At 35.7% G+C, this 26,021-nt stretch overlaps 2 protein-coding genes across 2 annotated transcripts in view; one reads left to right on the forward strand and one right to left on the reverse strand.

Moving 5' to 3' along the window:
- The first annotated feature begins 1,748 nt into the window (after positions 1-1,748).
- LOC132558056 (tRNA-dihydrouridine(20a/20b) synthase [NAD(P)+]-like) lies at positions 1,749-14,608 on the forward strand. The gene is made up of 8 exons (XM_060222580.1): positions 1,749-2,031; positions 3,755-3,876; positions 4,148-4,223; positions 4,574-4,615; positions 5,675-5,815; positions 9,448-9,656; positions 12,843-12,928; positions 13,821-14,608. Exons 1-8 carry the CDS (start codon positions 1,928-1,930, stop codon positions 13,986-13,988), a joined length of 948 nt encoding a protein of 315 aa, XP_060078563.1. The 5' UTR covers positions 1,749-1,927; the 3' UTR covers positions 13,989-14,608.
- A 2,417-nt stretch (positions 14,609-17,025) lies between these two features.
- LOC132558062 (serine/threonine-protein kinase WNK-like) overlaps positions 17,026-26,021 on the reverse strand; it is a 33,834-nt gene continuing 24,838 nt past the window's right edge. Inside the window, exons 14-15 of the mRNA XM_060222585.1 lie at positions 24,535-24,749; positions 17,026-23,378 (exon numbers count right to left, since the gene is read on the reverse strand). Of these exons, the coding sequence (XP_060078568.1) occupies positions 22,376-23,378; positions 24,535-24,749 (1,218 nt within the window). The 3' untranslated portion in view covers positions 17,026-22,375. The remainder of the gene's footprint in view (positions 23,379-24,534; positions 24,750-26,021) is intronic.

The raw sequence follows: 26,021 nt of genomic DNA on the forward strand, positions 1-26,021 counted from the left end.
TCACAATAGGGGTTCATAGGGTAATCTTCGGAACACCTTTCATACTAAACCAGGGCTCTCGATCTGCCAGATTTGCGGCCGAATATGCAAAATAGTATATTTTTTTCCCAATTTAGACCCTAAGTTTTCCAAATTCTAAGGAAAACACTGCTATTTTTCCCCAATTCTTAAGGCCCCGGGCCCCAGTCCCAAAATGGGGTGTAAGAGCCCTGTAAACAAGTGGTCCATAGGGCCTGTATCAGTTACCTGGATAGTTTAGCTATCACACATCAAAATCTCTTTATTGACAATTATATCACTTTGTCTTCCTCCAAAAGATGAGGATTTTCAAAATTTTAAACCAAATTTGGTCAAATTTTTGAAGAATTTAACTCTATTGCTACTACCGCAACTGCCCTATTGCCTCCATGTGGCCCAGAACTACAATTTATATCAAAATTTGGATCCCTTCACCCTGAGGTCCCTGGCCCCGAGACCAACCATTTACAGAAAATCAGCTCCCTAAAGATGCTTCTGACAAAATTGAAACAAATTACCTTCATTCTATCAGAACCATAAGGATTTTTAACCAATTTCTCTATGGATTATAAATATATAGTTGTGTCATCCAGGGTGAAGACCTAAGAAAGGGAGGGAAGAATGTAGCAGGACTGGACTAGGTCAATCATCAAAGAACCAGGTACAACATGTGGCTCACTTAATAAGACAGATATATAGCATCCATTTACAGTTTGGGGGATCTTGGGTTCGAAACCTGGTCTGGCCATCATTTCACAATAATTTTCAGCCAGAAATATGAAGAAAATCTATAGGAGATTGAGATGCATTGTAGGGAGATATTGAGTCTGGTTTCTTGTTGATCATGATGATGAGGGTCTAGACTTAGTGAAGGAGGAAGTGGTGTAGAAGTTGAGAGTATAGGTTGTGTAACTAGCATCAGGTGGATGAAATTTCCCTTTAATAGAGTGGTAGAATGTCCAGCTAGATATCTAAAGGTCCCTAGTTTTAATCCCGGCAGTGTCATACAGGTTTTAATTACTACTTCGTATTATATATGTATCTGGAATTAAAGTAATATTGGGTATGCTGTAAAATTTAGAGATCATTTAGTAAAATAGATAGAGAGAAGCAGGTTTCCGTCTGTGTTTATGAGAAGTGAGGATCGAACATATATGTGACGCCGACACTGTTAGTACATGTATATTACATGTGTACAACGTACTGACATGTACAATTGCAACCAGCAAACAGAAATTAGAAAATGTAGACCGATCAAAGGTCAATAACATGAATTTACTGTACGCACCGGACATGTTCGTTAAATAAACACATGTTGTGCTCATTACATCACATTCATAAATTTTATGAGGTAACGTTAACCACATGTTGCGAATCGCAAGAGTGACATATCTGCTTATATTACCTAAGAATGATCCAAACTTCGGTAAAACTACCTAACTCCTACAGGTTGAGGGTCACCACGAATTGGAGGTCGACACGCCTCTTTCCAGAACTTTTTTATTGTGATAAGTCTGTGATTTTATTAAAACGATATAAAATATACTTCTTTCTTTTTCCTCCTATTCGGTTCCGTTTCCGTCTCTCTTGACTCTCTCTCTCCTCTCTCTCTTGGTTCCGTTTCGGTGATTGGTCGCGATCGCACTCTTTCCGGTGAATTTCTGGGCCGCGTTTAGTACACGTGCTTATTCATTTGTTTACTTCCGTTTTCAACCTGTCACCAACTTAATTGGAGAAGTGATTCTCTATACATCAGATGAATTTCAAGATATCTAGATATAAATCATAGATCAGTAATTTTACTGAAAAAACATTAGCGTCAGGGATGATTTCATTCAACGATCTGTAATGATTTGTTTGGAGAATTATTACAAGTGATGGTAATATTGTTTTTCAACCTGTCGGCATCATGGACATCGTGAATGAAAGTCGTAGCTGGATGAAACCATTAGAACTATTTGAAGACAAAGAAAAAAATGTGAAAATGTGCGCCCCTATGGTCAGATATTCAAAGTATGTTGAACAGAACCGTAATTGTTTTATACGTTCAAATCACTTCGTCACATGTTAAGACTACATGAGTGCGCCTTGTATAAAACGCCATATTTTATGAAGACGGTACTACTTTGATAAGGTGATAATTGTGCTCACGTGTTCATGATTCATCAAAATTACAACTAGAAATTTGTGCATTTTTATGAACAGAAACTAACTAAAAAAGGAAAGGAAAACTTTTTGATATAGTAATATCTGTAGACATATACTGGGCATTCAATAACATACGTGTTGCCTATATTTAAGATTTTACAGATGTGCACAGTTACACGAAATTTTGTGTTTGTCATAGATACAGGTGGCATGTAGTCACCAAACAGGTTAATTGAGGAAGTATTGAAATCACAACAATAGACTGGTTACATGCTGTTTAAAACAAATACTGAGACTTGTAAATGCTCTCCAATATTGTCATATAAATTAAAACAGGAAAATGATTCTTTTTTCTCTGACTGCTTATAAGATTACACTCTCCAGTGTATTGTTTACTGAATTGAACAACTTAGACAGCATATTTGATTTCCAAGCCCACCATTATTTAAAGCATGTTATCACTCTCTAGAAAAGTACTGGACGGATCTTTCTCAAATATCATATGTAGGTTCTCCTCGGTCCCTAGTTGTACTATTTTGATCTTGTTACTGATCAGAAAAATGAAAAAGCTGATTCATGGGGATTTTGCCACTGACATTTGTTTTAATCACTGTTTCTTGAAATAAAAAATGCTCTGCATATATTTCTCAAATTCCATATGTAGATTCCCGTAGGTCCCTAGTTGTGGTCTTTTGATTTTGAGACTGAAAAGCATATGGCATGCAGCTGGCCATCTTGTTTTTTTTTTTTTTTTCAACAATTAAGCTACTGGATGAGTTTTTCTTAAATTTCTTACTCCCTCGGCTCCCTTGGTCAAATAAAGATAAGACAGTTGTTGGCACCAAGATCCCTCTGGGATTTCTCTCTTTTATAAGTTGTACATAATATGCATGTTATTGGCAGTTATTTGTTTAGTTATTGTAAAAAAGAATTCTTAGCTTCCTTGTACACCAATGTATCTGGTGTTCAAAGGGGGAAATCCTCTGCAATGAAAGGACACTTGGAGTTCAAGTGCATCATCTCAGATCCAAGGATTTTTATTTTGACAGTTTTTGATGCAGGCCTTAACAACAGCCTACTTGCTCATTTACATGTGATTAATAATGCTTTGAAAGAAAGTTCTGTTTGTGATAGAAATCAATCTAGATCAATGAACAACATCTGAAGAAACATATAACCTTTGTATATTATTATGATACCTACCCACAAAAAGGGCAAAAATGAACCAATTACCACCTGAATCCAACTTCGGAGATCTGACAGTTAAGGATACCATTTCTACCAACACTGTCACCAGAATGCAGATTTTATATGTAGACTGCCAATGTGACTGAGCTATATTATGGCATTATGGCACTACTGTATTGTCATTACCATGTGAAGTAAACTATTGTAGTTTCATCCCACCTGAGTCGTAATTTTAACCTGAGCTATGTAAATGTCTATACTGTTATTCTGATGATGGCTAGACTAGCAAGTCGAAACATGTAAACCAAGAATAAAACCACGGACTCCAGATGTTGATGCTACATCTTTTATGTCATTCATTATTATGTAATTATATACTTGTATTGTTGATTTGTTGCAGATTAGCATTCCGTATGCTGGTGAGAAAATATGGCTGTGATTTAGCATTTACACCAATGATTATATCAGAGTCTTTTGTAAGGTCTGTGAAGGCAAGAGACAGTGAATTTACTACTTGTAAAGGTAAAAAAAAAGGAAATACATGTTAGGCCCTATCATCTTTCAAGTATTCATTGTTTAGGGAGTCTGTACGGAGGACATCTTGGAGTGACCAAGAATTCATTAAAATAAATAATGTTCTGCAGTTTTAGGACTGTATAACCATTACCTTGAAGTTTCACTCTGGCATGGTGGCCAAAATGCCCAAAGTTTAAAGTTCATTTTTAAAATTTATAGATTTTCCAATTGTTCAAGACCTGTTAAAAGTACCTGAACAGCTGTTTTTGTATTGAAGATGACCGTCCTTTGGTGGTGCAGTTTGCAGCAAGCAACGCACAGGATCTTGCTGATGCAGCAGAAATTATAGCACCGTAAGGTTAATTTATTCTATGATACTGAATTATTACAATATAACAAGTATCATTATTATCATCTATTAATGGTACATTTTGATGACATGATAACCTGAATTCATGCTTGAATATAAGATGCACAAAATTGTAGAAGTAAATAGTACAGGCTACTTTACTAGCATAAGCTAGTGTGAAGTTCCCTTTAGTCGAGCGGTAGAATGTCCGGCTAGAGACAGATGGGTCACAAGTTTAAACCCAAATGGTAGCAAGGTGTTTCTCTTCACCCTTTCCTATAACAAAAATGTGACCTATTGATATCTGCATGAAAAACTGCACTTCTTATACAATGTCTTGAGTTGTCATTTAAGGTATGCAGATGGGGTTGACTTGAACTGTGGATGCCCACAAAGGTAAGAGGTGTCCCCCTTGAACAATTTTTTATTTCGTCATAGGACTACTTTATTATTTTGTAAGTGTATGTAATATGCACATGTAATATTTTGCATACTACACATCTGTAATACAATTTGTAGTGCCATCAGGTTAAGATAATAAAATGATGTCACTCACTCAGTTTGCATTGTGACATAACATTTGTGTAATAGCTTGTCAAACTGGGTGAAGGAATAGAAACACAACACAATGTTTTCATTATTTACAATTTTAATTACACTATATATTATCAGCAGTAGCTATGAATACTTCCACACTCGCTCTATAACATTTGTGTACAGGGATTAAACATTGGACCGTTATACATATAAACTGTAATATGTATGATATGTTGACCTACATTCAAGGTCACAGGGGTCAAATTTGTTAAAAAATTTGAATGACTTCTGCTCATGAACTAGACCCCATAGAGAAATGATATTTGGCTGATTTGTTCCTAGGATGAAGCCTGACAAGGTTTGCAAAAATAAATTACCTTGACGTATATTCAAGGTCACAGGGGTCAAATTTGTTAAAACCTTTAAACAACTTCTACTCATGAACTAAAAGGCCGAGAGGCATGATACTTGGCTTACCATTGGGCTTCTTGTTATTATATGGATCACTTTCAACAGAACTGTAAACATACACAATAAATGTTTAAGTTTTCCATGTTGCTCACATTAAATGTATGTATTTTAAAAATGAACATAGGTGGAGATCTTGATGACTACGTCCTTGTTCTTATATTCAATTTATAAGTAATATTTGATATATCTGTAAGCTATATAAATTGTGGTCCTGTGAATTGTATATAAGAAGACTTGTGCAGTATTCTGAAATTGTATTATTGGGAATGTGAATCCTATTTATGGTGTTACATTCCAGTATCAACAAGATTATAACTATCAGTTAATCTATGCCTATCAATAAATTTATGCCTTTCATTAATTATGCCTTTCAGTAAAATGATGCCTATCAGTAAAATTATGCAGAATGTAACATGTATTTGATGGTTTAATGCTTTATTGCTACAGGTGGGCCATGCAGGAAGGATATGGAGCATGCTTAATTAAGAAACCAGAACTTGTAAAAGACATGGTAACACAGACTAGGTCACGGGTCACACAGAGTGACTTTTCTGTCTCAGTCAAGATCAGATTAAGAGAAAATGAAAGGTACATCTGCCTATGAGTAACGTCCAGTGTTGACATTCAGAACCATTGATTTAATCAGACATATTTGTTTGTTTGGTTACTTGTGATAAAGGGTCATGGTGCCATTGCCTGTTGTCTGTCGTCATGTATCATCTTTCCAGATTTTTAGCTCACTTGGTTCAAAAGGAATGGTTAGATTTTGCCCAGATTTAGACTGGAGCATTCCTGGGTGAAGGGGAATCAATTTTGTATAAACCATCAGTTACAGTCCCCAAGGGCAGGAGGGGCGACCCTAACACTCCTGTCACCTTACACTCCTGTCACCTAACACTCCTGTCACCTTACAATCCTGTCACCTAACACTCCTGTCTCCTTACACTCCTGTCTCCTTACACTCCTGTCTCCTTACAATCCTGTCACCTTACATTAATGTCACCTTACACTAATGTCACCTTACAATCCTGTCACCTTACAATCCTGTCACCTTACACTCCTGTCACCTTACAATCCTGTCACTTTACACTACTGTCACCTTACGATCCCATCATGTTACATTCCTGTCACCTTACAATCCCATCACCTTACACTCCTGTCACTTAACAATCCCATCATCTTACACTCCTGTCATCATACAATCCTGTCGCCTTACACTCCTGTCACCTTACAATCCCATCATCTTACACTCTACACTCCCATCACCTTACACTCCTGTCACCTAACAATCCCATCACCTTACACTCCTGTCATCATACAATCCTGTCACCTTACACTCCTGTCACCTTACAATCCTGTCACCTTACAATCCTGTCACCTTACAATCTCATCACCTAACACTCCTGTCACCTTACAATCCTGTCACTTTACAATACTGTCACTTTACAATCCAATCATGTTACATTCCTGTCACCTTACAATCCTGTCACCTAACACTCCTGTCACCTTACAATCCTGTCACCTTACAATCCCATCATGTTACATTCCTGTCACCTTACAATCCTGTCACCTTACACTCCTGTCACCTGACACTACTGTCACCTTACAATCCTGTTACCTTACACTCCTGTCACCTTACAATCCTGTCACCTTACAGTCCTGTCACCTTACAATCCCATCACCTTACAATGCCATCATGTTACAATCCTGTTACCTTACAATCCTGTCACCTAACACTCCTGTCACCTTACAATCCTGTCACCTTACACTCCTGTCACCTTACAATCCTGTCACCTTACAGTCCTGTCACCTTACAATCCCATCATGTTACATTCCTGTCACCTTACAATCCTGTCACCTTACACTCCTGTCACCTTACAATCCTGTCACCTTACAATCCTGTCACCTTACACTCCTGTCACCTTACAATCCTGTCACCTAACACTCCTGTCACCTTACAATCCTGTCACCTTACACTCCTGTCACCTTACAATCCCATCACCTTACAATCCAATCATGTTACAATCCTGTCACCTTACAATCCCATCACCTTACAATCCCATCATGTTACAATCCTGTCGCCTTACACTCCTGTCACCATTATGTGAGTGTTTTTGGCAAGATGGGTTCTTATAGAATTGGGTTATTTAAGACCTCTGTATCTTTATGTAAGTGGGTGTTGTAATGTATACATATACTGGATGGAGCAAAAGAAATGTGTAAGTCTGACATAATATGTGTGGATTCTGTAAGGCCTACATATCCTGATATAAGGTGATTCTGTAAGGCCTACATATCCTGATATAAGGTGATTCTGTAAGGCCTACATATCCTGATATAAGGTGATTCTGTAAGGCCTACATATCCTGATATAAGGTGATTCTGTAAGGCCTACATATCCTGATATAAGGTGATTCTGTAAGGCCTACATATCCTGATATAACGTGATTCTGTAAGGCCTACATATCCTGATATAAGGTGATTCTGTAAGGCCTACATATCCTGATATAAGGTGATTCTGTAAGGCCTACATATCCTGATATAAGGTGATTCTGTAAGGCCTACATATCCTGATCTAAGGCCTTCATATCCTGATATCAGTTGATTCTGTAAGGCCTACATATCCATATATAAGGTGATTCTGTAAGGCCTACATATACTGATATAAGGTGATTCTGTACGGCCTACATATCCTGATATAAGGTGATTCTGTAAGACCTACATATCCTGATATACATTGATTCTGTAAGGCCTACATATCCTGATATACATTGATTCTGTAAGGCCTACATATCCTGATATCAGTTGATTCTGTAAGGCCTACATATCCTGATATCAGTTGATTCTGTAAGGCCTACATATCCTGATATTAGTTGATTCTGTAAGGCCTACATATCCTGATATAAGGTGATTCTGTACGGCCTACATATCCTGATATAAGGTGATTCTGTAAGACCTACATATCCTGATATACATTGATTCTGTAAGGCCTACATATCCTGATATACATTGATTCTGTAAGGCCTACATATCCTGATATCAGTTGATTCTGTAAGGCCTACATATCCTGATATTAGTTGATTCTGTAAGGCCTACATATCCTGCTATACATTGATTCTGTAAGGCCTACATATCCTGATATCAGTTGATTCTGTAAGGCCTACATATCCTGATATTAGTTGATTCTGTATGGCCTACATATCCTGATATAAGGTGATTCTGTAAGGCCTACATATCCTGATATACATTGATTCTGTAAGGCCTGCATATCCTGATATACATTGATTCTGTAAGGCCTACATATCCTGATATAAGGTGATTCTGTAAGGCCTACATATCCTGATATACATTGATTCTGTAAGGCCTACATATCCTGATATAAGGTGATTCTGTAAGGCCTACATATCCTGATATACATTGATTCTGTAAGGCCTACATATCCTGATATAAGGTGATTCTGTAAGGCCTACATATCCTAATATAAGGTGATTCTGTAAGGCCTACATATCCTGATATAAGGTGATTCTGTAAGGCCTACATATCCTGATATTAGTTGATTCTGTAAGGCCTACATATCCTGATATGAGGTGATTCTGTAAGGCCTACATATCCTGATATTAGTTGATTCTGTAAGGCCTACATATCCTGATATAAGTTAATTCTGTAAGGCCTACATATCCTGATATTAGTTGATTCTGTAAGGCCTACATATCCTGATATAAGTTAATTCTGTAAGGCCTACATATCCTGATATTAGTTGATTCTGTAAGGCCTACATATCCTGATATAAGTTAATTCTGTAAGGCCTACATATCCTGATATTAGTTGATTCTGTAAGGCCTACATATCCTGATATAAGGTGATTCTGTAAGGCCTACATATCCTGATCTAAGTTGATTCTGTAAGGCCTTCATATCCTGATATCAGTTGATTCTGTAAGGCCTACATATCCTGATCTAAGTTGATTCTGTAAGGCCTTCATATCCTGATATCAGTTGATTCTGTAAGGCCTACATATCCATATATAAGGTGATTCTGTAAGGCCTACATATCCTGATATTAGTTGATTCTGTAAGGCCTACATATCCTGATATAAGGTGATTCTGTAAGGACTATATATCCTGATATAAGTTGATTCTGTACGGCCTACATCTGCTGATCTGAGTGCATTTAGTATGGCTTAGATGCCCTAATATAGGTGTAATTTTTTTTTATTACAGGGAAACTGTGGAGTTATGTCAAAGAGCAGAAAAGGCAGGAGCATCATGGATAACTGTTCATGGTCGCACACCATCCCAACGCACTCAACCTGTCAATATTGAGGCCATTAAACTCATCAAGGAAAATGTCAACATCCCTGTTGTTGCCAATGGTGATATTAAATCTCTAGAAGACTCTCACATGATCAGGGAAAGAACTGGAGTTGATGGTAGGACCTACATGTTGGCAAGATTTACTGTGAAGGTTCCCTTTTAAAGGTCCTATTTTTAGCCCACCATGAGGTTGTGGGCTATTCATTCGCTCTGTTGTTAGTCTGTGGTCTGTCAGTAAGCAATTCTTGTTATCACTTTTTCTTTAGAACTAAAGAGGGATGGATTTTATGGTGGAGATACATATTGTATAACATGAAACCTTCGTTGTGTATTAACTTTCATTGTGTTTTGCTTTTGTACCAGGAAAATAAATACAAGGAGTATTTCTACAACATGATAGAATACAGACAATGAAAATTTGAAAATTAATTTTACTTTATTTCATTAAAATCTTTGCACACAAAAGTGCATACTTTGTACTTGATGATCATGTAACAAAAATATTCCAATTTAGATTGATTGGTACTCTGTGTCAGAAGTAAACAAATGGTATAGGATATACAAAACAGATTGTTGCTCTTGCAACTTTGTCCTAATGAAGCCTATACAAGAGAGCTGACATAAATGAACAGAATAAGCTCAATCAAACTGCCAGCTAGTAACGCTCGAGCATGTTGTGATTAATTACCTTTCCATATATTTCTTAAGAAGTACTTGGAAGATTTTCTTCAAACCTCATATAAAGGTTTCTCTTAGTCCCTATTTGTGTCAATTTAATTTCGGGATTGATCAGTTAAAGAAGATGGCTGACAGGCAGTCATTTTTGATGTAGAGTGTTAGAATTTGTTATCACAAGTTCTGGAATGATTTTTCCCAAACAAAACAAGATGTGTAGGTTCCCCTGGTCTTTAGTTGTGCACATGGAATTTTTAAGCTGGTTGGGAAAACAAAATTGCTGACAGATGGTCATCTTGTGGTTTGACAGTTTAAGTATGTTAGTACTGTTTCTTGAGAAGTACTACGAGGATATTTTTGAAACATGTATAGAATCCCCTTGGTCCCTTGTGGTCCGAAGCACTTATGCTATACTTCAGCAATGTCACCCATCAATCATTCATCCATCATCTTTTTCTTCAAATCACTGCTAGTCATGAATGATGGAGTGAATTTTGACCAAATTATCAAAAGAAATGTTAGGGGCAGCAAACCAAATTTATATAAATGGTAGATCTCTGCCCAGAGAGGCATGACCCAAATAATCAAATCTTCAAGCAACTTATTCTTGATTACCAAAAGGTCCCAAGGCAAGTGATATTGGTTTTGTAATATAATTAGGTGAAAGGCGACCAAATTTATTCCAATAATTAACCTTGACCCACTTTTAATTCATTGATGACTCAAACTTTCTTCTATTTATAAGCAATAGGTCCTTGGTTATGGTATTTATGTAGTAGCATGTGTGAGGAATAGGGTTTCAAGTTTGCAGAAATTTACTTTATAGTTCAACAAGTCTTCTCTGTATGCCACAGAACAGGTGAGCAATTCAAGCCCATTGGGTCTCTATCACATATAAGTCGTTACAATCAGTTGACCATTAAGGCTAATGGGCCTCTTGTTAGCTTACCTGGCCCAAAGATATTTGAGAAGAGCATTGAATACAAGGTGAGCAATGCGGGCCCATTTGGCCTCATGTTAATTTATACCATTCTGCGGCATCCATCCACTGTCATCTGCCTGTCAATTTTTTATCAAAAAATTGTTACTACTGAGCAAGTTCTTTAAAATCCTGCTCTTCCTGTAGGAAATATTGAATTTTGTCTGAAGCATCCTTAAGTGAAGGGGACTCAGTTTTGTATAAACAGTTGGTCTTGGTCCCTTGAGGTAGGAGGGGTGAGGCCCAATAGGGGAAATAGAGCAAAATTTATTAAAATCCTATTCCTTCAGCAGAAATGATGGGAAGCCACCTCCCCACTTAACATGGAGATGGGTTCACCTTAGTGAAATGGTGTATCACATGTTCACTCTACCCCATTTGTGTCATGTATCAAAAGTAGGTCATAATGACCGATATTTTGACCTTTGACCTACATCAAAGATAAAGTTTGTCCTGGCTTTATCTCCTACACTGCTAGTAATAGGAAACTTGGTGTTTGAGTTCACCTTTGTTAGACAGTAAGTTAGATTGGGATTGTGATTCACCAAATTATCTTGCTAGAACTTACTTGGAAATTTGGTATTTGGGAGGTGTGGACATAAGTGTGTTTTGCATTTTTCTTAAAAGTGAACATACTGACAAAGCCAGACAGGCAAGATGTATAATTACATTTAATTCTTGTCTCTGATATAAATTACAGCATTGAAATGTACCCGGTACTTGATTTGACAAACCTTTTCTTGTCTTTAAAATTTTTTAGAAAAAACCAAATTGAAAACTCACGAAAATTAGTACTTATTACATAATCACTGAAATTAGAAATGTTGTTCAAACAATACATCTGTTTCAAAGTGACAAAATCATTTTGATAATTATAAAGAATTTTGTATGAGGAGTAACTTATTCAGTTTGTATTAAAGCTGTTCGTTTTCAAAACATAACAATTAAAAAGGCCACCATCTTTTTACAGGAATCCCGTTCAAAATATACAGAAGTATATTAACATATTTATTGTATAGACTATATACAATAACCCTATCATTCTAAATATATAGAAGTATATTAACACATTTATTGTATAGACTATATACAATAACCCTATCATTCAAAATATATAGAAGTATATTAACACATTTATTGTATAGACTATATACAATAACCCTATCATTCAAAATATATAGAAGTATATTAACACATTTATTGTATAGACTATATACAATAACCCTATCATTCAAAATATATAGAAGTATATTAACACATTTATTGTATAGACTATATACAATAACCCTATCATTCAAAATATATAGAAGTATATTAACACATTTATTGTATAGACTATATACAATAACCCTATCATTCAAAATATATGGAAGTATATTGAACACATTTATTGTATAGACTATATACAATAACCCTATCATTCAAAATATATAGAAGTATATTAACATATTTATTGACTATATATAGACAAAATATATGCAATAACCCTATCATTCAAAATATATGGAAGTATTTGAACACATTTATTGTATAGACTATATACAATAACTCTATTACACTTATAGCAAAACAATGCAAACTTTGTTAACAATGTTGTTCCATTTATTTATGTAGAGACTGTTTAACAGTCCAAGGTTTTTCCTTTCAGGTGTGATGGCTGCTAGAGGAATGCTAGAAAACCCAGCAATGTTTGCTGGTTATGAAACAACTCCTGTAAATTGTATCAAGGACTGGGTAAGTAACTTTTGTATGGAAATTCATTCTTTTTTACTGTTAAAAAATTTGATAGACAACTCCTCACTTTTGTATTGAGAGGTGCTATTCACTTGAATGTACAGTTTTAGAGATTGCTAGTGGTGGACGCCACTAGAGGACATTTGGTCCTTAAGGTTGTAGTAACCTGCGTGCCAAGTTAACTGAAATCATGATGTGTTGATAAGGAAAATCTATCCTCGGGATTCAGTTCTCTTCGACACCTCATCTAACCTCAAACAAATGGACAAATTATATAAATGGAATAAATAAAATCTATGGCTATTGTTCCATAACACTTTTCTCCAGAAACCTTGCTGAGCAGGCGATACATCCACTTCATTGCATTCTTGTTTTAATCAAAGATTTAGTAGATGAAGCAAATTTTGTGGAAAAGACCAGGCATGAAATGCCCATCTTTGGTTAAATGATGAGCTTGGGAGTTTGTGAAAATTAACGCCAATGCATTTAACATCATCAATTTCCCATACTGTTTCAGAGAAACCAATTCTTCAAATTTCTCATGGATTACATTGTTTTGAATTTTATTGGTGTGTCAGTGCATTAGGTATTATGGTGGAATTAATACTTAAGTGAAAGTGATATTTCCCAAGTACTTTACAAGTAATATCCAGCTCTTTGACACCATTAAGGTATATTTCTGTACATATACTCCTGTAGAGTGAAAGGAATCACATTTTAGGCAAGTACCACAAATTTCTTGTGATATTTAAATTCTGAAGTTAGCAGCTGTAAAACAAAGTTGGTTTGCAGTGTATTGAGATATTTTTCAGTGACAAACTTTTAGGAATTATTTTGATTTGTATAAAGGTGAGCAATCAACAAGTTTTCATAATTTTTTTTGTTTTCCTAGATTGAGCTGTCCTTATCTGTCGGGACACCTTTCCAGTGTTTCCATAACCACCTGATCTATATGATGGAAAAAGCTTTACCTCGGTCAGAGAGACGGATTTTCAACTCCCTTTGTAGTACAACAGCAGTGTTAGACTATATGAACCACAACTACAACATCAGTATATGATACTATTAGCTTTAAGGACTATTTATTTGTACGTTGTCAACATAATCTTATGCAATGTTTTGGTCAGATCATAGCTAAACATAGTCCAAAGTGAATGTTATGTTTCATTTTACTGACACTCATAAAGGTTTTGAACCAATTGCTGACCCTGCAGTTTATGTATATTAATCTATAAACTAATTGTGAAACAAGTTCTATCAGTTTGTATTAATCACTGTTGTAAGTCAGACTTTTTCTGAAGAAAGGAAACTAGGATTGAAAGGAAATTGTTAATGAAAGTACTGAAATGACTGAGACGCTGAACACTTCAAATGTGAGATATCACCCATTCTATGCAGAACAATGAAAATTTTTTATATAGGACAACTATCAACAGCCAAATTTTATTTTTTTTTTCTAAATCAGTAATTTAAGCTCCAAAACAAATAAATGCCACTGGCAATTAGTATTTGATATTGGACCCAAAAATAACCTAAAAATGACTAATTATATGTTATAATTATAATGTCTGTGATATGACACAGAAGTTCAGGTCCTGGTACTGTAAATGACCTTGTTCTTATTCCTTATAATATTACCATTGTATGCTATGTATGATATATTTGAAAGCACATATAACATTTCCCATGACACTACAGTAGTTGTTAATTTTTTGTAGACCATTTCTTTTCGGAAACCTGTGGAATGATTTAAATTCTCCCTGAAACAACGCTCCTTGTTGTTCTGAGTGTGGGTAGCACAAGCCTTAACACAGAACATCAGATCTAATCACATGCTGTACCATCATACATGCCTTTTAGAATCAGTCTCATTAATCACAAGGCACTAACAACACAACCATTTGTGAAAAGTTCCACTTAGGAGGGGCTGCTCTCTCCCTGTAGCCATACTCTAACTGGTCCCACATTAGGTTCCTCATTTTTGCTGGTTCATGGGGTCTACTTGACACAACCAATTCATCTAACTGATCAGTTCTTTGGAATTTTATCATTTCTTATAAAAATTGTTCCAATGACTGGTTTCATCTTCCTCATCCGATGAAGATGAAGCATTCTTGCAAAGAATTGATGTTATGAATGATTATAGAACACGTTGGATGGGAAATGGAGTCCTGTTCTGATGGAATATTTTTCAGTAGGGTCTGGTACAACATCGTCAACGTCTTCAGTGAACCATTGCCACTATCAGTGACCTTTCTGACTAAATTAGTTTTTTTTCCTTTTTGTTGGCACCTGGTAGGGTTCAGTCTACTTGTGACACCCTGATATGTATTGGTTAGCTAACGTTCTGTAAGTCTAGCTAACTGTATATTATCATAATTTGGGTTCTCACTCTTAATATTATCAATTCCTAGCTGAGTGTCTATGTACAAAAGTAGAGAGTGGTTTACCAGAGCTTGTCCATCTGCTGCATGTGTAATCATTCTACTCGTAGGCAGCACTGGGTGTGTGGCCGAGGGGGGGGGGGCGAGTATAACCTTGGAGTAAGTTGCTCTAGTCGGTATACGGTAGGGGATTTCATACGGGCTACTGCATCGCTATTATCAGGTAACATGTGGTCTGTGAATGGGGGGTTGGCGTGGGTGTACACTGGTGTCCGAGGGTTTGTCCCCATCAATAGGTCAAATAGTGACCGTAATCCTGTGACAGACTAGCCTTCTCTCCTACTGCAAATGAAAAGGGTCTAGTTGAAGTTGAAATCCCCATTTAACAACCTTGGGCTCTACGCCTGACAATGTTGACACGTTGTCCCGTATATACCTTCTAGTCTTTGGCATAGCCCGCAGTATGGGCCCAGAACAGTTACCTCACTGTCGGACAAAGATGTTGGTGCACCTCATTAGCAACAGGCTGTGATTCACTGTCCCATAATAACCATACTAGTGCAGATTAACTATGTTTAGTCTGTGACTAGCTTCTCATTTAATTAGAACCTCTGATTAGTTGAAATTTTAATGTTGTCCAATTTCCATGCAATTTCACATGTACATGAAGGTGTATTTTGATGTTACAAAAGATTTCAGGAGGGTCGGGACGGAATAGTTTGATTTCCCCTATTGTTCGCAATTGAAATTTTAACTATCATCATTTCTAGTTACCTTCGGTAGATTAGGTCAAGTTTAATGGTTGACATGTTTCGACACACTATTTCCTCAGAAGAAGTCCTCGAAACATGTCAACCATTATGGCTGTTCTGGTGTTTCAACGTTTTTGAAATTCCGCCTTTAGACTACTCATTACTGAACCATTATCCCGGATATTGGATCTCTTTTCTTTTGTATTATCATCATTTCTGTTATTTCTTACATATTTTATGTCAGCCAGATGTCTTTCAAAACTATTGGATGGAATTTGACTGATTTTTACACTAGTGTCCGTGCATGAGAGGCAGTTTGCCAGAGCCTTTTCGTTGACTGGCTATCTTTGCCTGATTTGTCAAAATTCATCCAAAATTTAGATATTGTATATATGATGACATCAATTTTTGATTAGACAAGATGGCAGTCCCATCATCGCTTCTGATTGAGATTTACATTTCGTGCGATTTCCATGAATACCCATGAATACCTGAATCACAATGGTGACGTTCATTTTATGATTGGACAAGATGGCCACCACATAGTGGTTTCTGATTGGGTGAAATTTCTCCTAACTGGTTATCTGCGACCTCTGATAGATCAAAAGTTATTCAAAATTTAGATACTGTCCTGTTTCTATGAAAATTGTTTTGTATGTGTGGTTTTACATCAGAAACACAACAATGACTTTTGATATCTGATTGGAAATGATGGCCACCACAAAGTGGCCTCTGACTGATAAAATCACACGAATCCTTCACCCCAGTAAGCTACATGCGAAATATCACATCCTGGACCATGTGGTTATTTAAAAGTAAGTTTTTGAAAGGAAGAATTGACGCCTGACAGATGCCACACAATGGCATGAGCTCACCTACCCTTTGGCGAGGCGAGTTAATAATGACAGAACTCCAAACAACTTCAAGTACTTGAAATGAGCCACAAACAACAAAGACTAAATTCAAAGTTTCTGGCACTCTTTACTGCAAAAAAGCTTCCCTTTGCATTGTTCATTTAAGATTCAAAAAATATAACATAGCAACAAAAATTTACAATCTCCAGCATTTTTTAATTATCACATGTAGAGATATTATCCTCTACCACAAATACATATACAAACTCCATGGAAACTAGCGTTTCTCCATGGGTCTAGTGTAACATTCTTCAATCTCTTTATTAGCTATGAATTTATATCATATTTATATATTTGCAAGTTTTCAAAAAATTGCACATTTTTTGCACTTTTTGTGCCATCATATCGCTGAGAAAGGTGTCAATAAACGACCATCAAATGGAATAGGACTAGTTCTTTGATAGCAACAAACTGAAATAATATTTCAACTTTACAAATTTTTCAAATTAATTTTTATAGGCTTAATAAACCTATATCACATCCTAGCTATATTTCAAATACTTTTTCTCATTGTCAATAGTTTCCCACTTTGTCAAAGACAACCCTGATACCCAGAAAACTATCAGTAAAAGTCAAACTTTTCCCACAGACAAAATCAATATAAAGCAGACATACACTGTGTTTAAATTCTTACAAGATACTGTTAAAAATCTGCAATGGTTGTTATTGATACACACGTCTTTTCTCCTTCCAAACAGAAAAAAAAATAATTTTGTAATTAGACTGATGCTATTTCTTCTTGGAAATCATCTAGACCAAAAATAAAATGAGGCAAAACAGCAAATTGATGAATTTCTACATAAAACCAGCCACACAAGTAGACTTCCAAAATCTACTCAATCTATTACTACCTAACATAACTTACATTCAAATACAGCCAGAAAGTTTGGTATATAATTTTCTCATTTACTGAGTGTGTAAAGATAAGTATACAAGAGTATTGAAAATTTGAGCAAATGGTTGAATCTAATAGGCGTGTAATAGGGAAATGATTCACTAATAAAAAGACTGCTGAACGGAAGCTTTAAAACATCTAGTTTCTTTCTTAGTACAGAAAATCAGCACATATGTAAGATTCTTTTCAAAATGGGAATGATAAGAACATACAAGTATACAGTAAACACATGGTAAAACTTGTATATTCGCCAAACCAGATTACATCAAATAACAACACCAATGATATGTCATGTACACTGGCTTTCTTGACTTTGTTCCAGTTGTTACATTCCTGTTTTAAAATTTGTTTGGAAAAAAACTTTATCTATACTTGAAAATTCATATCCAGATTTTTCTCAGTCCAATATGAAAAAAAAAAAAGGTTGTACAGCAAAGATCATTTATATGTTTTGTAGGTAATGCCAAACAATAAGCATATATGAATAACTAGTCAAGAGTATTGAAAACTAGTGATCTTGTGCTGTATACCACTGTGTAAATTGTTCTAATCTAAATCCCACAGGAACCTTGGCATCCACTACTGTTTGATCTTGATCTTTCCCCTATCATCTTATTTCCGGTCTGTTCTAAAATTGAACATGTAAAACTAATCACCCATAGAAACCTACATTTGAAAATGATCCATCCAGTAATTCTCTAGAATAATAGCCAACAAAACCCGTCAAAATTAAAGACGGCAGCCTGTTTTTTTCATCAATCCCAAAATTAAACATGTATATCCAGGACTGAGTGAAGTCTACATATGAAATCTGTGAAAGATCCACCTGGTACTTCTCAAAAAACAGCATAACAAATTTCAACTTTCAAAATCAATTATGCCTGCCAGTCAGTCAATTTGTTATTTTAATCAGCCTCAAAATGGCAATGACAACTAGAGACCAAGGGGAACAACCACATGAATTTTTTCCTCATTAGTAGTTATTACTTGTATGGATATGATCAAGAATGTATACCTCTACAACATTTAGGACTAGCAATACTTCTACTGCCACCATTATATTACCGGGACTTGTCTTTTCGACAAAGTTAACAATATGTATAACAGCAATGAAATGAGAAAATGAAAGATGACTTGACATATGTTAACAGTTCTTACTTTGTAACAATAGATTTTCACTTAACAACATTACAGTTTTAGTCCAAGTGTAATAAAGGTAACAGGTATGAACTCTTTTATCATGTGTTTAACAATAAAAGTACTTAAAGCTGAACAAAACGTAAATGTATTTGCAAATCACAAAAAAATGCAGAATTGAAATGCACATACATAAAATAAATTTTGACAAATTACGTCATTTAATAATACTGAATAATTTCAGTCAAACACCTTGGCAATGTTGTCAAAGCATATTCCACCTAATAAAACACTACCCACACTTGGTATTGTTTCTCTCCAAAATATTATGGGGATTCTTCATTCTACTTTGAAAGATAATCTTTTTTAATAAATTGATGATGGTTTTTAATTTCTTCTGTTCTCAAATAAGATGCAAATAGCATGCACAATATTGCATATTATGTACAGCACTGGAGTGTGTAAAGATGCAGGGTGGTTAAAATTTCTCTTTTAAACAATAGCAATAGGTGTAAAGCTTAAGTCTAAAAATGGATGATTTCCAAGTGCATAATGACCAATCAAATTTTCTAAATTCATGTAAATATTGTGCGAAGTTAAAATTTCAGGAATGATTTGTGAAACACAATACACAAGAGATGACCATTTATAAAACTTGTTTGAAGATTCAAGCATTATGGTACACATTATACATCTTCAATTACACAATCATGGATGAGAAAATGCATAAACAACACGAGAAATCCCAGAGGGATTCCGGCGACCACCATATTTAGGTCTTTCTTTGTTCTTTAAAAGTGGGACTTTTCCCTTTATGTTCTTTTCTTTCCTTTGCTCTTGCTTTTAAACAAATGAAATTTGAAAATTCCTCCAAGAAACTCAAAATAGTTGCATTTGTTTTTCTGGTCAGTCTAAAAATCAAAAGGGTAAAACTTGGGGCAAAGGGAAACCAGCATACCTATGAAAAATTGAGAAAGATCTAATCACAACTTCTCAAATAGCAACAACAAACTTTCATTGTCAATATTTAAGAGATGGCTTCCTGTGGGCCATTTTCTTTTCCTGATCATACATTTATGTTCTCAAAATTCAATGGGCACAACTAGGAACCAAGGCGAACCTACGCATGAAATTTGTATTTGTCAAGAAATAGCATCAACAAGGATTGTTTACAGATGACAATCCATGGACATAGGGCAATTGGAATAGCCCATCTGATGATGGTGGGCTTTCAAATCAGGTAAATGATTTCCATGGCTTTAAAAGAAAAAAATGTCATCTCGAGCTAACCTTTTTAGAAATTCTTGGCAATATATGATCATGTGCAAAAGAATGCCTTCTTTTTCATCCACTTTTAATGGCACATGGATTTAATTTTACAGAAGGTAATGTTTGTAAACACTTCTGTTAAGATTACATTCAAAATGTTCAGAAAATTTGTAACTTAAAATTGTTTGATGAAATGAAAATTAATACACCACACTATATTAAGACTATTAATCATGTAGTTCTGGATTTCTTTATTTCTTAAAACATTATGGATAATATATCTAATGGCTTAATTTTCTTCCGTGGCAAATCAATTATACATACGGGATAAAAAATCTATCAAGCTGACAGTGCAAATTAAACTGCTATCCGATTCAATTTATCACCGAGTAACAAAAGATTCCTGATGGACCTTGGTTCAGGCCACTGTATGATCTTCATCAGTATTTTAGCAGTGTCCTTTCTTTTCTCTACTTTCTAATCTGTTCTCAAATGAAATGAGTCACCCAGGAGGACCTACATATGAAATCTAAAAATGATCCAACCTGTTATACTCTTAAAAAAAAAAAAACTATAAGAAACCATACCTGTCAAAATCCATGACAGCAGCTTGCCTGCTTTTTTTGTTATCCGATCAGATTGCAAAATGGACAATACAAAATAAGAGACCAAAAGGACTCTACATATGACAAGAGGCCCTTAGGGCCTTTATCGCGTACCTGATTTTGTTCATGAAAATCACTGCATCTTAACTAAATGAAAACCATTAAATGAGTTTACCCATGTCCCCTATTAGGCCATATCCCTCTGCCTCACAGAAATCGGATGCACCAATTACACACAAAAAGTTTACGTCATCCTAAGTTGCTTCAGACCCAAATTTTGGCAAAGTTCAATCATTCCTAGAGTATAAGAACAAATTTAAATAACCTGTAGTATTTTCCATCATTTGCAAAAAAAAGTATTTCTCTTCAGCCATGAATGCTTCAGATAAAATTTGGATAGAATCTAGATATTTCTACAGAGGAAGGATTTTAAAGAATTGGCTCTATTTCCAAATGCTTCAGACCAAATTTGCATAAATCTGATCAATTCTACAGGAGGGGAAGGATTTTTATGAACTTATAAAATGACCCCTATTGGGCCCTGTCCTTCCTGCCCAAGGGGGCCCCAAGACCCATTGTTATACAAAATTGATTCCCCTTCAAATTTGGTCCAAATCTGCTCAGTTGATCATTACTAGTATTGACATGCAAAGAACAATTGACAGACAGTCAGACAACAGATGACCACTGTATACCCTTCCAGCCCAGAAGAGCTAAAAATAGAGATTAATCCATCTAGTACTTCCTACTAAACTTTATGTGTTTAAATCAAAGATGGTCATCTGTAAGCCATTTTGTTTTCCTGATCTGGCCAAAAATGAACAACTCACAACTACTGACCAAACTTAGCCCACATCTGAAAATGATCCATCAAGAAAAGATCAACTTGAACAAACCATCTTGTGATGGTAGATTTAAAATGTTGCTCACAGACTGCAAGTCCAAACCAGAATGAAAGAAGTGATATTTTATTTGTTATTCTTTCATCAAAACTGAAAGCTCTTAAGCTGTACATCAACATTGGATGTGAGAAAGAAAAGAGATATATTCAAAATTGAATCTGATATTCCAATGAAACACTTCAAATATCGGTAACAAACAGATTGTCATTTTCATTTTGCTTTACCCATTATGAAATAAAAGAGGAACAAAAAAGATGAAACAAGTTGATCAGTAAACATTAGCATTCAACTACTAACAATACACCCTGTGATGGGTGATTATAAATGGTAAGTGACATAATGGTTTAATTTGATTACAATTTCCTGGTTGGATACACATACATGTATATGCAAAATACAAATATAATCATAATAATACTTTTTGTTACATGGCCCTTGAAGGACCATTTTGTTCCCTCTTCACCAGAGACAGACCAACATCAATAATTTCATTATCTTGTCAAGTCTGTTTGAATGAATGCAAGTTATCATATATAGTAGCTAGGTGCATAAAACACTAACATATGAAAGACCTTTGGCAAAGAATGAGTTAACTTGACAAGTCCTTGGCCTGTGTGGGCCCAGCCTGGGTTGTAGTGCTCTGTGTAGTGGTGTAGTTCATATTTGGTAAAAGTGGATACTGACTGTATGGATTGCTCTGTAGTATTGGCATAAAGCTTGAGGAGGGCAGGTATAGCGAACTCCCTTGAGGAAAATTGCTAGGCACTTGCGTTTGGACAGAAGTAGGAAGTAGCTGGCCTCCTCCTGAAAACTGAAAGCTTGGGCTGTAAAACAATGGTGCTTGTTGTTGCTGATACAGAAACTGAAGTTGTTGCGCAGATAACTGTGCAACATTTTGTTGCTTCGGCTGTAAACTTCCCCCACTGGTGCCTCCAGGATACGAAGACATGTCTGTACTAGTTTTCCTACTGACAGAAGTACTAGAATTCAGTTTTGTGTCACTTTCTTCTCCTTCTTCCGAACTAAACATTGTGTTTTTGATGCTATCAGTGCAATCAAGTTTTTGGTCTGAACTTTCCCCACTCTCTAATGATTCTGTTCTATTGACAAGACAGTCTGCATTTACTTGATGTGAAGAAGAATTAGAAGACAACTGTTTGCTGGTGTCATCAACTGAAGGTGGAGATCTGTCACTACCCTCAGACTGCCTGTTATCCAATAGCACATTCTGACATTCTTTGGAAGAGGTTGTTTCATCCAATGGCAATGCCACCTTTGACTTTGATTTCTGAGCACTCTCTGAAAACTTTGAAGACGAGAGTATACTTCCTGAAGAAGACACAGAAGAACATGATGACACAAGCTGGGTTGCAAGAGGATTTGGAAGCGTTGCAAAATTTAAGGGACTTAGCATATTTCCATTGCCACAGCGGCCAATGCCTGGAAGAGGTGGCGGTGGTGGCGGAGGAGGAGCAGGAATCATAAATTTGAACTTGTACCCTTTGGTTTTCATGAAATCTTTGAGTTCATCATCCTGCTTTTTATGAAGTTGTGTCATCAAATCTCTAAGTTCAGTCATTTCTTCTCGATGCCTGAAATTATGAACAAAACATACATATAGCATAAATAGACATGGATACTGTGCTGATTTGAAACACCATGGAGTTAAAGCTCATACTTCATACCATTGATGTTAATCAAATCATGGTTTAAATGTTTAGAAATGAACAAGTGGCCCATATGGTATGTAATGCTCATCTGGTTCGCTCCGCTTAAATAGCTTCACCAAAACTAAAGGAAAAGCTAATAAATATCAAAGCACATTTAACAACATATCTATTTCCCAATGAGCTCCAACTCTGTCCCTGGGGTGTCAGCTAAACTATTAATGTTTCTGACCAATATGAGACAGAAACCTGCCATTCCTACAGAAGGAGGGCTTCAATTTCGTACACAGCAATGTATATGCTAAGTTTCATGATCTTTCCTTAACTGTGATCAAAGTTATGCTACAGACAAGAAATTGGGGAAAAAAGGTGCAATAACTCTGTAATTGCGGGGTTGAGAGCCCTGAATTTGGTACACTGCACACATGATCAATATGATCAATGTATCCACAAAGTTTCAATGTCCTTGATTCAATGGACGCAATTTAATGTTGTGCTCTAGACACAAAATTTTAAAAAGAGCAATAACTCAAATTAACTCAAATTGTGCTCTAGACACAAAATTTAAAAAAGAGCAATAACTCAAATTAAGAAGCATGATCAAGGTACACACCAAGTTTCATTATCCTAGCTTAAATGCAAGCAAATTTATGCTCTGGAAACAAAATTTTAACGAAAGGTAGTAACTCTGCAATTTAGGGTCGAGGGCCTTGAATTTGGTAAACGACACATCGCCTTAGTAAACACCAAATTTCATGTTCTTTGCTCAACTGCGGTGAGTTGTGCTCCAAACACTTAAGAACAGACAAATAGACATGGATGCAACTATATGCTCCACAGACAAATTATGGGGAGCATGAAAATTTATTTCTTTATACCCAAGAGTGCTGCAGACCCTATTTTGACAAAATCCAATTATTCCTATATGAGTTTGATTTAAAATAATTTACTCCTTTTCCCACATTGGACCACGTCCCTCTCACCGCGGTGGGGAAAGATCCAGCAAATTGGACAAAATCCTATCATTCCTACTGGAGGAGTAGGCTTTAACAGAATTCTGCCTTCAAAATATTTACTATACCTCAACATCATGGTATTGTACTCCGGGTCTTTAAGCAAACGTTGATAGGAATCATCTTTTACTTCCTTCTCTCTTGTTTCTGACTGTATTGATGTCTCTTTACTTATAGAATCATTATCATATCCAGCTTCCAGGAATTCTTTCTCCATCTGTTCTTCCTCTATTACTTCACAATCTTCAGCAGTGGAAGTGTTTTTCTGTTCACCATCTTGCTTCTGACAAAACAACAGCAACATTTAACTTAAAAGGTGATAATGTCGATGTGCTAGAAGTAAACACACCATCACAAAGTAATCAGAAAACAGAAAATTAAGCAAAACCAAAACAAATCATCTCCAACATCTGACATATTGCTATTAGCAAAAAGAAGAAAAAAAAACAGGCATTAACTGGCACCTTAGTTAAAATGCTGTCATTCTCATTCATGGGGGAGGGGGTTTGAAATTGGGGCATTTGTCCATTTTAAACCCCACTCCCAAGGCCCCCTGGGTGAGGGACCATATAATTCACAATTTTAGTTTGGTTCACCTTTAGACATGGAAGGTTTCTGCAAAATTTTATTCAAACTGGTTCTGGGGTTTTCCAAGAGAAGTGGAATGTGTTAATAGTTTACAATGCCTGACACCAGACAAAATGACACAATAAGTCATTATGAAACTTCTTCTCAGGTGACATAAGTAATTTTTTTTAAAAAAAAGAAGGGAATGGAAGCTCAATTATACAATTAACAAATACTAATTTCACCCACTTAGAAATAAATCACATATATTTACTACCCCTAGGAATGGTAGTTACACAATATCTATGTGAGCAAATGATGAATCAATATAAAAAACAACAGGGAAATTAAAGATTATTAACAGTTGAAATACTATCAAGTACATATTTCTGTATGTTATAAATATGGAGATAGACAGGATAAAACTCAATAATAACACATGTTAGAAATCAATTAGAATGTATTGGTGAAAAACAAAAGGTGCCATTTTGCTAATCTGAAGTCTTCACACAACCATCCTTCAAACAAAATTCAACTAATTATGCCACAACAAAGTAATTAGGTTTTCAGGAATCAGACAAACTCACAAATCACACTTTAAATATCAACCTGTACCCTTATCGGAGTGATGATGTTGACATTTGCTCTTAAACATGACATGTATGCTGGAGTGCTCCCCACCTACCATAAGGATTATCTTTAGTACACTGCTCTCTGTTTTAACTTTTAGACTACCAGACAAACACCATATGAAATATCAACATCAGAGTGTAATTCTAGGCTGTATGATAGGTCTGTTAGCTTGTACGGAAATGGGCAAGTAGTTTTTACACTTTTACGTCATCACTTTCCATCACACAAAACCCAAATGGTATGCTAATGTGAGATTTAAATGTAACAACTGTCACTTGCAATGTCAATTATGACTTCCCCAATATTGTTTTTTGGCGATACTAATAAATAGAGATAAATCTGGAAACAATGTGAT

The sequence above is a fragment of the Ylistrum balloti genome, unplaced genomic scaffold (assembly GCF_031769215.1).
Source record: "Ylistrum balloti isolate Yb309-2 unplaced genomic scaffold, AGI_CSIRO_Ybal_v1 Utg370752, whole genome shotgun sequence".
Lineage (NCBI taxonomy): Eukaryota > Metazoa > Mollusca > Bivalvia > Pectinida > Pectinidae > Ylistrum > Ylistrum balloti.

Excerpts from the sequence above, each read along its gene's own strand:
- LOC132558056 (XM_060222580.1), top strand. The coding sequence starts at position 1,928 with ATGGACATCGTGAATGAAAGTCGTAGCTGGATGAAACCATTAGAACTA. Across the intron at positions 4,616-5,674 it reads AACTGTGGATGCCCACAAAG|GTGGGCCATGCAGGAAGGAT; the intron begins GTAAGAGGTGTC and ends TTATTGCTACAG. Across the intron at positions 5,816-9,447 it reads AGATTAAGAGAAAATGAAAG|GGAAACTGTGGAGTTATGTC; the intron begins GTACATCTGCCT and ends TTTTTATTACAG.